The sequence below is a fragment of the Ranitomeya variabilis genome, chromosome 3 (genome assembly GCF_051348905.1).
Source record: "Ranitomeya variabilis isolate aRanVar5 chromosome 3, aRanVar5.hap1, whole genome shotgun sequence".
Lineage (NCBI taxonomy): Eukaryota > Metazoa > Chordata > Amphibia > Anura > Dendrobatidae > Ranitomeya > Ranitomeya variabilis.
The window spans coordinates 773631395-773644103 of NC_135234.1; the positions used below are offsets into that span (position 1 = coordinate 773631395).

General features: G+C 54.4%; 1 protein-coding gene across 2 annotated transcripts in view; it reads right to left on the reverse strand.

Annotated features, from left to right (window-relative positions):
- Positions 1–300: 300 nt before the first annotated feature.
- ATG16L2 (autophagy related 16 like 2) overlaps positions 301–12709 on the reverse strand; it is a 35197-nt gene continuing 22788 nt past the window's right edge. Inside the window, exons 11-18 of one of the 2 annotated variants that reach the window (XM_077298847.1) lie at positions 12564–12634; positions 12135–12203; positions 11652–11772; positions 7198–7456; positions 6854–7003; positions 1640–1687; positions 1446–1547; positions 301–959 (exon numbers count right to left, since the gene is read on the reverse strand). In XM_077298847.1, the coding sequence (XP_077154962.1) occupies positions 866–959; positions 1446–1547; positions 1640–1687; positions 6854–7003; positions 7198–7456; positions 11652–11772; positions 12135–12203; positions 12564–12634 (914 nt within the window). In that variant the 3' untranslated portion in view covers positions 301–865. The remainder of the gene's footprint in view (positions 960–1445; positions 1548–1639; positions 1688–6853; positions 7004–7197; positions 7457–11651; positions 11773–12134; positions 12204–12563; positions 12635–12709) is intronic. The other variant, XM_077298848.1, reaches the window with a different exon arrangement.

Sequence of the window (12709 nt, forward strand, 5' to 3'; positions counted from 1 at the left end):
AATGAGGGAAGAAATCCGCGGATGTGAAGGAGGACGACCTCCATTATCCAAATCACCAGCTGTAGCTCGATGAATGTGATCCAGCGTCCTACGCTCCAGTCACAGCCAGAGCTGCATGCACACTTCTGCTCAGGGAGCCCCCGTAATGCGCTGCACTCTTATCCATCGTCTGGATGGAGGGAACACGACATCCTCCATGATGCTGTGCGGCAGCGCTAATCAGACCAACTACCCGCAGCTACGGACTGTACAATTATCACTAATCAGACGCTACACGAGGCGCCAAAAAGAGGACGAGGCGATAATAAAAAGAAGAGCTTTATGTAAATGATAAAGTGCAAACCCCGCGCCTCACCGCCCCACCCCCGAGCTGTGAACGGCTGTCAGAGGTTAGATTATATAAAGGGGGAGGGGCAGAGACTCAGCCACACCCACTGGACTACTCTGTAGGGGTCATGAGGACACAGGAGAGAAATCCTAACACTTGGCCTCACTAACGAGACAGAGCCGATAGATAACACGTGTTATCTGTTACATGGGACTGCAGGTAATATCTAGTCTATTATCTGTACTCCGAAGTATCTTGGCGTAGGTGCAGATCATGTGTGTAACCTGCAGTCCTATGTAACACGTTCAGCTCTGCTACATCAGTTACAGTTATAACGGCAGATATCCGGACCAGGGTAAGGGGGGCGGTCAGTCCTGGGAGCAGTAGATGCCGAACATCCGAGGGTCGGTGCGGTTGCCCGATGTCCGGTCCGGTTGCCTGATGCCTGGTTGGCAGCAGGATTCATACAGCAGGAACAGGAAGCCATCGTCAAAGGCGACAACAAGATCCGGGGCGTCCAGGTGTCATGTCGGGTCCTCAGTATTCACTCCACAAGACGGCCTTCTTCCCACGGTCCACACTGAGCACGTATTCCCCGGACACAGACCAGGCCACGGCGTTCACGGCCACACTGCGGGGAGAAAGCCCAGGATAAATCACTGTCTAAAATGTGATAGAAGGCGGTCCTGAAATACATGAAGACACGGGCCGGAGCACGGTGGCTCAGTGGTTAGAACGGTGGCTCAGTGGTTAGCACTGCAGCCTTACAGCGCTGGGGTCCTGGGTTCAAATCCCACCAAGGACAACATCTGCAAGGAGTTTATATGTTCTCCCCGTGTTTGCGTGGGTTTCCTCTGGGTTCTCCGGTTTCCTCCCACATTCCAAAGACATACTGATAGGGAGTTTACACTGTGAGCCCCAACGGGGACAGCGATGATAATGTGTGGAAACTGTAAAGCGCTGCCGAATATGTTAGCGCTATATAAAAATAAAGATTATTATTATTTATTACTAGTATAGTGGGTGCAGCTCTGGCGGTGACTGGAGGCTAACACAATGTATCTGTACAATTAGAATTGCAGCTCTTGCTGTGACTAGAGGATGGCGGTGATCTCACCTGTGCTCCCCCGTCAGACTCCGCTCCAGGACTCCAGTCCGTGTGCTCCAGATGAAGATGGTCCCATCGGAGGAGCCGGCCATACTGTAACTGGCATCTGGGCTGCGGAGACAAAGGAGCGGCGGTGATCATGAAGGAGACGGGTGTCACACTTAGTCACAAGCTCCTGGGATCAGAGGATCCGCTGCACTCACCTCAGGATCGCCTTGGTCCAGTCGCAGCCACATTTGAACCCCTCAGCTCTGCACAATGAGAGAGGCCATTATAGTATTATTACAGGTGTGATATAATCACAATCCCCCACCATCCTCTACTGTACATTCAGTTTATTAGTAGAACGTTCTGCTGTGTGCAATAAGCAAAGAATGTAAATATCTAAACACAACTCACAACAAGTGATGGCTCCAAATTCTGCACAAAATGCCACTTTTAGTGAGTCCTGCAGTTACAGGATTCAATCCTTCATGATCAACGTCTTTAGCACTAAGAGCACCTCTGGCTGATATGACCGGCTCTGCTGCCCCTCTGGGTGATAAGAACGGCTCTGCTGCTCCTCTGGCTGATATGACCGGCTCTGCTGCCCCTCTGGCTGATATGACCGGCTCTGCTGCCCCTCTGGCTGATAAGAACGGCTCTGCTGCCCCTCTGGGTGATAAGAACGGCTCTGCTGCCCCTCTGGCTGATATGACCGGCTCTGCTAGCCCTCTGGCTGATATGACCGGCTCTGCTGCCCCTCTGGGTGATAAGAACGGCTCTGCTGCCCCTCTGGCTGATATGACCAGCTCTGCTAGCCCTCTGGCTGATATGACCGGCTCTGCTGCCCCTCTGGGTGATAAGAACGGCTCTGCTGCCCCTCTGGCTGATATGACCGGCTCTGCTGCCCCTCTGGGTGATAAGAACGGCTCTGCTGCCCCTCTGGCTGATATGACCAGCTCTGCTGCTCCTCTGGCTGATATGACCGGCTCTGCTGCCCCTCTGGCTGATATGACCGGCTCTGCTGCCCCTCTGGCTGATATGACCGGCTCTGCTGCCCCTCTGGCTGATATGACCGGCTCTGCTGCCCCTCTGGGTGATAAGAACGGCTCTGCTGCCCCTCTGGGTGATAAGAACGGCTCTGCTGCCCCTCTGGCTGATATGACCGGCTCTGCTAGCCCTCTGGCTGATATGACCGGCTCTGCTGCCCCTCTGGGTGATAAGAACGGCTCTGCTGCCCCTCTGGCTGATATGACCGGCTCTGCTGCCCCTCTGGCTGATATGACCGGCTCTGCTGCCCCTCTGGCTGATATGACCGGCTCTGCTGCCCCTCTGGGTGATAAGAACGGCTCTGCTGCCCCTCTGGCTGATATGACCAGCTCTGCTGCTCCTCTGGCTGATATGACCGGCTCTGCTGCCCCTCTGGCTGATATGACCGGCTCTGCTGCCCCTCTGGCTGATATGACCGGCTCTGCTGCCCCTCTGGGTGATAAGAACGGCTCTGCTGCCCCTCTGGCTGATATGACCAGCTCTGCTGCTCCTCTGGCTGATATGACCGGCTCTGCTGCCCCTCTGGCTGATATGACCGGCTCTGCTGCCCCTCTGGGTGATAAGAACGGCTCTGCTGCCCCTCTGGGTGATAAGAACGGCTCTGCTGCCCCTCTGGGTGATAAGAACGGCTCTGCTGCCCCTCTGGCTGATATGACCGGCTCTGCTGCTCCTCTGGCTGATATGACCGGCTCTGCTGCCCTCTGGCTGATATGACCGGCTCTGCTGCTCCTCTGGCTGATATGACCGGCTCTGCTGCCCTCTGGCTGATATGACCGGCTCTGCTGCTCCTCTGGCTGATATGACCGGCTCTGCTGCCCCTCTGGGTGATAAGAACGGCTCTGCTGCCCCTCTGGGTGATATGACCGGCTCTGCTGCCCCTCTGGCTGATATGACCGGTTCTGCTGTGTCCTGATGACCCCTACAGAGTAGTCCAGTGGGTGTGGCCGAGTCTCTGCCCCTCCCCCTTTATATAATCTAACCTCTGACAGCCGTTCACAGCTCGGGGGTGGGGCGGTGAGGCGCGGGGTTTGCACTTTATCATTTACATAAAGCTCTTCTTTTTATTATCGCCTCGTCCTCTTTTCGGCGTCTTGTGTAGCATCTGATTAGTGATAATTGTACAGTCCGTAGCTGCGGGTAGTTGGTCTGATTAGCGCTGCCGCACAGCATCATGGAGGATGTCGTGTTATCTCCATCCAGAAGACGGATAAAAGTGCAGCGCATTACGGGGGCTCCCTGAGCAGAAATGTGCATGCAGCTCCGGCTGTGACTGGAGCGTAGGACGCTGGATCACATTCATCGAGCTACAGCTGGTGATTTGGATAATGGAGGTCGTCTTCCTTCACATCCGCGGATTTCTTCCCTCATTACACTAATGTATTCTGGTTGTGTAAGTGTAAATCAGATTATCACCCGCGGGTGCGATGTGCTGCGCCGCAGATGGGCGGGCGTTATCATGTGTTATTCTGTGTAGTGAGCGGATGAGATTTCCACAGGAGGACAGTGTGCCACCATGTTGTCCCGCTGATGTGCGCCAGTGTCTGTACAACGTCCCCCCGATCTTCCATCTATAACGTCCCCCCCAGATCCTCCGTCTATAACGTCCCCCCGATCCTCCGTCTATAACGTCCCCCCGATCCTCCATCTATACAACATCCCCCCCGATCCTCCGTCTATAACATCCCCCCAATCCTCCATCTATAACGTCCCCCCGATCCTCCGTCTATAACGTCCCCCCCAGATCCTCCGTCTATAACGTCCCCCCGATCCTCCGTCTATAACGTCCCCCCGATCCTCCATCTATACAACATCCCCCCCGATCCTCCGTCTATAACATCCCCCCAATCCTCCATCTATAACGTCCCCCCGATCCTCCGTCTATAACGTCCCCCCCAGATCCTCCGTCTATAACGTCCCCCCGATCCTCCGTCTATAATGTCCCCCGATCCTCCGTCTATAACGTCCCCCCGATCCTCCATCTATACAACATCCCCCCCGATCCTCCGTCTATAACATCCCCCCAATCCTCCATCTATAACGTCCCCCCGATCCTCCGTCTATAATGTCCCCCCCGATCCTCCGTCTATAACGTCCCCCCGATCCTCCGTCTATAATGTCCCCCGATCCTCCGTCTATAACGTCCCCCCGATCCTCTGTCTATAACGTCCCCCGATCTTCCGTCTATAACGTCCCCCCGATCCTCCGTCTATAACGTCCCCCCGATCCTCTGTCTATAACGTCCCCCCGATCCTCCGTCTATAACGTCCCCCCGATCCTCCGTCTATAACGTCCCCCCCGATCCTCCATCTATAACGTCCCCCGATCCTCCGTCTATAACGTCCCCCCCCCCCCGATCCTCCATCTATAACGTCCCCCGATCCTCCGTCTATAACGTCCCCCCGATCCTCCATCTATACAACGTCCCCCCCGATCCTCCGTCTATAACGTCCCCCCGATCCTCCGTCTATACAACGTCCCCCCCATTCTTCGTTTATATGACGACCCCTCGAACATCAATAATGTTGGGAGAAGACACAACACACGATTGTCACGTACGCGGAGCCTCCGTATCTAGAGAATGTCGGGTGAGATCTATAGGCTGACAAAGACCATGGAGGTCAGAACGGCGTCTGCTGGAGGAATCCGAGAAATAAAGATTCTCCACTTTCCCAGACTCCTCCCCGGGGAGCGCGGCTGTTACATCTACCACAGGGATGCCGCCTCGGCGTCCTGAAGACCTGATGCCGCCACCACCAGTGATCTGTGGACGGTGTTAGTGATGCCTGGCCACACACCTGAAGACTATCCCCTCCTCATGGGCTGTGGCTCCAGGTCACTAATATTCTGGGATTTGCTGCAGCCGCTTTCCTCACATGCCAAAGATTTTCACCTCTTTACAGACGGAGAAACATTTTCTCCAAGGATTCCCTGATGCTGAATTCAATTCATCTTCCCATCCACATGCTGCAGGTTTCCAGTGCTTTATCTTTGCCGAGCCCCCGCCATGCTTTACCCTAGACAGCGCCAAGCCCCCGCCGTGCTTTACCCTAGGCAGCGCCGAGCCCCCGCCGTGCTTCACCCTAAGCGGCGCCGAGCCCCCGCCGTGCTTCACCCTAGGCAGCGCCAAGCCCCCGCCGTGCTTCACCCTAGACGGCGCCGAGCCCCCGCCGTGCTTCACCCTAGGCAGCGCCGAGCCCCCGCCGTGCTTCACCCTAGGCAGCGCCGAGCCCCCGCCGTGCTTCACCCTAGACGGCGCCGAGCCCCCGCCGTGCTTCACCCTAGGCGGCGCCGAGCCCCCGCCGTGCTTCACCCTAGTCAGGGCCGAGCCCCCGCCGTGCTTCACCCTAGGCAGCGCCGAGCCCCCGCCGTGCTTCACCCTAGCCGGCGCCGAGCCCCCGCCGTGCTTCACCCTAGCCGTGCTTTACCCTAGGCAGCGCCGAGCCCCCGCCGTGCTTTACACTAGGCAGCGCCGAGCCCCCGCCGTGCTTTACACTAGGCAGCGCCGAGCCCCCGCCGTGCTTCACCCTAGACAGTGCCGAGCCCCCGCCGTGCTTTACACTAGGCAGCGCCGAGCCCCCGCTGTGCTTTACACTAGGCAGCGCCGAGCCCCCGCCGTGCTTTACCCTAGGCAGCGCCGAGCCCCCGCCGTGCTTCACCCTAGACAGCGCCGAGCCCCCGCCGTGCTCTACACTAGGCAGCGCCGAGCCCCCGCCGTGCTTTACACTAGGCAGCGCCGAGCCCCCGCCGTGCTTCACCCTAGACAGTGCCGAGCCCCCGCCGTGCTTTACACTAGGCAGCGCCGAGCCCCCGCTGTGCTTCACTTGTCTGAGCGTATTAGATCTGATTTTTCTTGTGCTTTGGGTCAGGAGAGGCGACATCTTGGAGTTTGGCCCTGTAGACTATCAGCACTTAGTATGTGGATTATGGTGTAGACTGAACCCGCAGCGTCTGCAGCCACCAGATGTACTAGAGGACGATGAACCTGACTGCTCCGGGATCTGGTGACAGCCGCTGACAGCGCCCTCCTCCTGCCATGTCCAGGTACTGCAGCCGGAGCTCCTATGTGAATTCTGCTCCCACCTGTATCTGCAGGAACATTCAGTGTCCTTGTATCTTCTTGTGTCCTCTAACTTGTTTCTACAATAATTTCTTGGACAATTCTTTTGACAACCTAAGATTATTAGTAACCTGAGCGAGAGGAGGGGTAAGATTCCTCAGGAACACTGTCAAAAGCTGCTGTCAGGTGATGCACCACATCTGCAGCAGGTCACAACAGCCAGAGGTGCTCTGCCAAGTACTAAAGATGCTGCTCACATAGGGGTGGATTCTGACTCTGCAGTAGTGGTATTGTGCTGAACATAACACGCGGGGTCCACAGACGATACCTGAACTCCAGGCGAACACTTCCCATCCGCAGGTCGATCAGGCTGAGCACGTCGTCCCGGGAGCAGCTCAGAAGCTGCGTCTGCTCCGGCTCCATGAACAGAGATGTCACCTTCTCCTCCAGCGTCAGCTCCCGGATACAGTGCTGAGACCTGGAGACATAAAACATTCCTCAATGACAGCTGGCAGCTCCGGCTGTGACTGGAGATGTTGTAACCTGACATCACACTGAGGAGCGGAGGTCGGGCAGCAGAGATCAGCGGCGGTCGGGCAGCAGAGATCAGCGGCGGTCGGGCAGCAGAGATCAGCGGCAGTCGGGCAGCAGAGATCAGCGGCGGCTCATTACCTGCTGTCCCAGAATCGGATCTTCTTGTCGTGATGTCCGCTGACCAGATAGGAGTCGGAACAGACGACGTCGCTGCAGTACGAGGGCACCGGGATCCGCCTGATACCTGCAACCACAACAGGGTGACACCGGCGCCAGCCAGGAAACATGGCGGACGGGGTCATGTGACTGCGAGCAACAAGCACAGGCACTGGATGGAGTACATGGTGATGGATGGCACTCTGGCCACTGGGGGCGCCATGATGTGCGTCAACAACACCTAATAATCCAGATAATCTGCTGTTACCGGCATATACAGAATAGGATTCCAGACCACTGGGTGCCGGACTATCAGAATTTAGTGGTATACATAGTATATAACCATATGACTCCAAACTACCAGATTATCAGATGTTACCGGGATAAACAGTACATAGCCATGTGATTCCAGATTACTGGGTGCCAGATTATCAGAATTTATTGGTAAAGATAGTATATAACCATATGATTCCAAACTACTGGATTATCAGACGTTACCGGTATACAGACGTGTGATTCCAGACTACTGGGTGCCGGATTATCGGAGGTGTCAGCATATGGCCATATAATGGAATACCGCAGGGTGCCAGATTATCAGAAGTGTCAGCATATGGCCATATAATGGAATACCGCTGGGTGCCGGATTATCGGAGGTGTCAGCATATGGGCATATAATGGAATACCGCTGGGTGCCGGATTATCAGAAGTGTCAGCATATGGCCATATAATGGAATACCGCTGGGTGCCGGATTATCGGAGGTGTCAGCATATGGCCATATAATGGAATACGGCAGGGTACCGGATTATCAGAGGTGTCAGCATATGGCCATATAATGGAATACCGCAGGGTGCCAGATTATCGGAGGTGTCAGCATATGGCCGTATAATGGAATACCGCAGGGTGCCGGATTATGGGAGGTGTCAGCATATGGCCATATAATGGAATACCGCAGGGTGCCGGATTATCAGAGGTGTCAGCATATGGGCATATAATGGAATACCGCTGGGTGCCGGATTATGGGAGGTGTCAGCATATGGCCATATAATGGAATACCGCTGGGTGCCGGATTATCAGAAGTGTCAGCATATGGCCATATAATGGAATGCCGCTGGGTGCCAGATTATCGGAGGTGTCAGCATATGGCCATATAATGGAATACCGCTGGGTGCCGGATTATGGGAGGTGTCAGCATATGGCCATATAATGGAATACCGCTGGGTGCCGGATTATCAGAAGTGTCAGCATATGGCCATATAATGGAATACCGCTGGGTGCCGGATTATCGGAGGTGTCAGCATATGGCCATATAATGGAATACCGCAGGGTGCCGGATTATCGGAGGTGTCAGCATATGGCCATATAATGGAATACGGCAGGGTACCGGATTATCAGAGGTGTCAGCATATGGCCACATAATGGAATACCGCTGGGTGCCGGATTATGGGAGGTGTCAGCATAAGGCCATATAATGGAATACCGCTGGGTGCCGGATTATGGGAGGTGTCAGCATATGGCCATATAATGGAATACCGCAGGGTGCCGGATTATCAGAGGTGTCAGCATATGGGCATATAATGGAATACCGCTGGGTGCCGGATTATCGGAGGTGTCAGCATATGGCCATATAATGGAATACCGCTGGGTGCCGGATTATCAGAGGTGTCAGCATATGGGCATATAATGGAATGCCGCTGGGTGCCGGATTATCGGAGGTGTCAGCATATGGGCATATAATGGAATACCGCAGGGTGCCGGATTATCAGAGGTGTCAGCATATGGCCATATAATGGAATACCGCTGGGTGCCGGATTATCGGAGGTGTCAGCATATGGGCATATAATGGAATACCGCAGGGTGCCGGATTATCGGAGGTGTCAGCATACGGCCATATAATGGAATACCGCAGGGTGCCGGATTATCGGAGGTGTCAGCATACGGCCATATAATGGAATACCGCAGGGTGCCGGATTATCAGAGGTGTCAGCATACGGCCATATAATGGAATACCGCTGGGTGCCGGATTATCAGAGGTGTCAGCATACGGCCATATAATGGAATACCGCAGGGTGCCGGATTATCGGAGGTGTCAGCATACGGCCATATAATGGAATACCGCAGGGTGCCGGATTATCGGAGGTGTCAGCATACGGCCATATAATGGAATACCGCAGGGTGCCGGATTATCGGAGGTGTCAGCATATGGCCATATAATGGAATACCGCAGGGTGCCGGATTATCGGAGGTGTCAGCATACGGCCATATAATGGAATACCGCAGGGTGCCGGATTATCGGAGGTGTCAGCATATGGCCACATAATGGAATACCGCTGGGTGCCGGATTATCAGAGGTGTCAGCATATGGCCATATAATGGAATACCGCAGGGTGCCGGATTATCAGAGGTGTCAGCATATGGGCATATAATGGAATACCGCAGGGTGCCGGATTATCGGAGGTGTCAGCATATGGCCATATAATGGAATACCGCAGGGTGCCGGATTATCGGAGGTGTCAGCATATGGCCATATAATGGAATACCGCAGGGTGCCGGATTATCAGAGGTGTCAGCATATGGGCATATAATGGAATACCGCTGGGTGCCGGATTATCGGAGGTGTCAGCATATGGCCATATAATGGAATGCCGCTGGGTGCCGGATTATCAGAGGTGTCAGCATACGGCCATATAATGGAATACCGCTGGGTGCCGGATTATCGGAGGTGTCAGCATATGGCCATATAATGGAATGCCGCAGGGTGCCGGATTATCGGAGGTGTCAGCATATGGCCGTATAATGGAATACCGCTGGGTACCGGATTATCGGAGGTGTCAGCATATGGCCATATAATGGAATACCGCTGGGTACCGGATTATCGGAGGTGTCAGCATATGGCCATATAATGGAATGCCGCAGGGTGCCGGATTATCGGAGGTGTCAGCATATGGCCATATAATGGAATGCCGCAGGGTGCCGGATTATCGGAGGTGTCAGCATACGGCCATATAATGGAATACCGCAGGGTGCCGGATTATCGGAGGTGTCAGCATATGGCCGTATAATGGAATACCGCTGGGTGCCGGATTATCAGAGGTGTCAGCATATGGCCGTATAATGGAATACCGCTGGGTGCCGGATTATCGGAGGTGTCAGCATATGGCCATATAATGGAATGCCGCAGGGTGCCGGATTATCGGAGGTGTCAGCATATGGCCATATAATGGAATACCGCTGGGTGCCGGATTATCGGAGGTGTCAGCATACGGCCATATAATGGAATACCGCAGGGTGCCGGATTATCGGAGGTGTCAGCATATGGCCGTATAATGGAATACCGCTGGGTGCCGGATTATCAGAGGTGTCAGCATATGGCCATATAATGGAATGCCGCTGGGTGCCGGATTATCGGAGGTGTCAGCATATGGGCATATAATGGAATACCGCTGGGTGCCGGATTATCGGAGGTGTCAGCATATGGGCATATAATGGAATACCGCTGGGTGCCGGATTATCGGAGGTGTCAGCATATGGCCATATAATGGAATACCGCTGGGTGCCGGATTATCGGAGGTGTCAGCATATGGCCGTATAATGGAATACCGCTGGGTGCCGGATTATCGGAGGTGTCAGCATACGGCCATATAATGGAATACCGCAGGGTGCCGGATTATCAGAGGTGTCAGCATATGGCCATATAATGGAATACCGCAGGGTGCCGGATTATCGGAGGTGTCAGCATATGGGCATATAATGGAATACCGCTGGGTGCCGGATTATCGGAGGTGTCAGCATACGGCCATATAATGGAATACCGCTGGGTGCCGGATTATCGGAGGTGTCAGCATATGGGCATATAATGGAATACCGCTGGGTGCCGGATTATCGGAGGTGTCAGCATACGGCCATATAATGGAATACCGCAGGGTGCCGGATTATCAGAGGTGTCAGCATATGGCCATATAATGGAATACCGCTGGGTGCCGGATTATCGGAGGTGTCAGCATATGGCCGTATAATGGAATACCGCTGGGTGCCGGATTATCGGACGTCACCTGTGTATGTACCGTGATAGCGGGCCGACACTACGGTTATTACGGGGATGTGGAGATCACTCACACGTGACGTCTGATGAGTGACTGGAGGATCGGCCGCACCGTCTTACCCGTCCTCTGAATCAGGTGAAGCAATAAAGTAAAGAGGAAACGGAATATCAGCCGCACAGTACACATCACAGGGGCCCGGCGAGACCAGCATGGGAGGAGTGACCAGGGCTCAGCCCACCCACCGGTATATTAGGTGGACTTCCCCTTTAAGGAATGAACATGGATCACGACGCTCTGAATACATTGTTTCCTCTGAGAATATTCCCTATGGGTACACGTCCCCCGGGGGGCGCCAGCAGCTGCCCCAGAGCCCCCCGCAGTAAGGCGTCACCTACAGGCGGCTGCGTGCAGATCCCACTCCATGACGCTGCGGTCCATGCTGCAGGTGACCGCGCGGGACGTCGACATCTTGAACCTGGCGGCCGTCACCTTCCTCGTGTGACCGGTCATCTTCACCTGCAGATGAGGGGAGTCAGGATCAATAACAGGGGCCCTACAGGACTCAGACCAGGGGCCCAAAATCATCTGAATCCCTGCTGCCTGTACACGTGGCTCCAGACAACGACCGGGATCTCTGCTTGCTGTCAGGGAATGGAGACTTCACAGATCATAGTCCCGAGAGACTGTGACATCTCTATGTAGACACGTTCCCTGCACCGATACATTGTACCAAAAAGTCAGCACAGCAAATATGTTCCTACTGCCATGTAGTAATAGCTGGGTGCTGCCCCAGACCCCTGGAAACAAGGTAGCAGCCCCCCGGATAACACGGTGACACCAGACAACTCACTGCACATTGACCGACAGAGCGGACGTACGCTGGATTTACTGCCCAGATTCCACAGATGAGCGGAGCCATCATACGAGGCGGCCAAGACCTGAGCACCCTGAAAAGAAAGGAAAAGGGGTCCGATAAGACCCTCGAAACTCAGCACAGCAGCCAGCAACAGTCAGACAGGTACATGACTCTACTGCCACCTACAGGAGGAACGCAGAACTACAAGAACACCGACACTGGGTGCACCCCGCAACTGGTCACTATCAGGCAGCCACCCCCTCAGCCCAGCCTGGACTGGCTGATAACAGAGAGTAATATGTCAATAGACAGGAGACTACAATCTATTACTCCCTGTTATCAGCCACTGCCGTAGGGCAGGAGAGTACAGTCAGGTTCTACAGCTTGGAACAGCTGATAACAGAGAGCAATTGTCTGCACTGATCAGCTCTCTATGACGTCACATACGCACCGAGGGGTCGAGTTCGATGCTGGTGATCCCCCCGTTACTTCCGTGTAACACCTGCCGGCACTGGAGTTGTCCTAGTAGGGGGAAACAAAGGAGAAAATGAAATGAATGAAAAAAATATCTAAAGGACGACAAATAAAAAGGAGGAT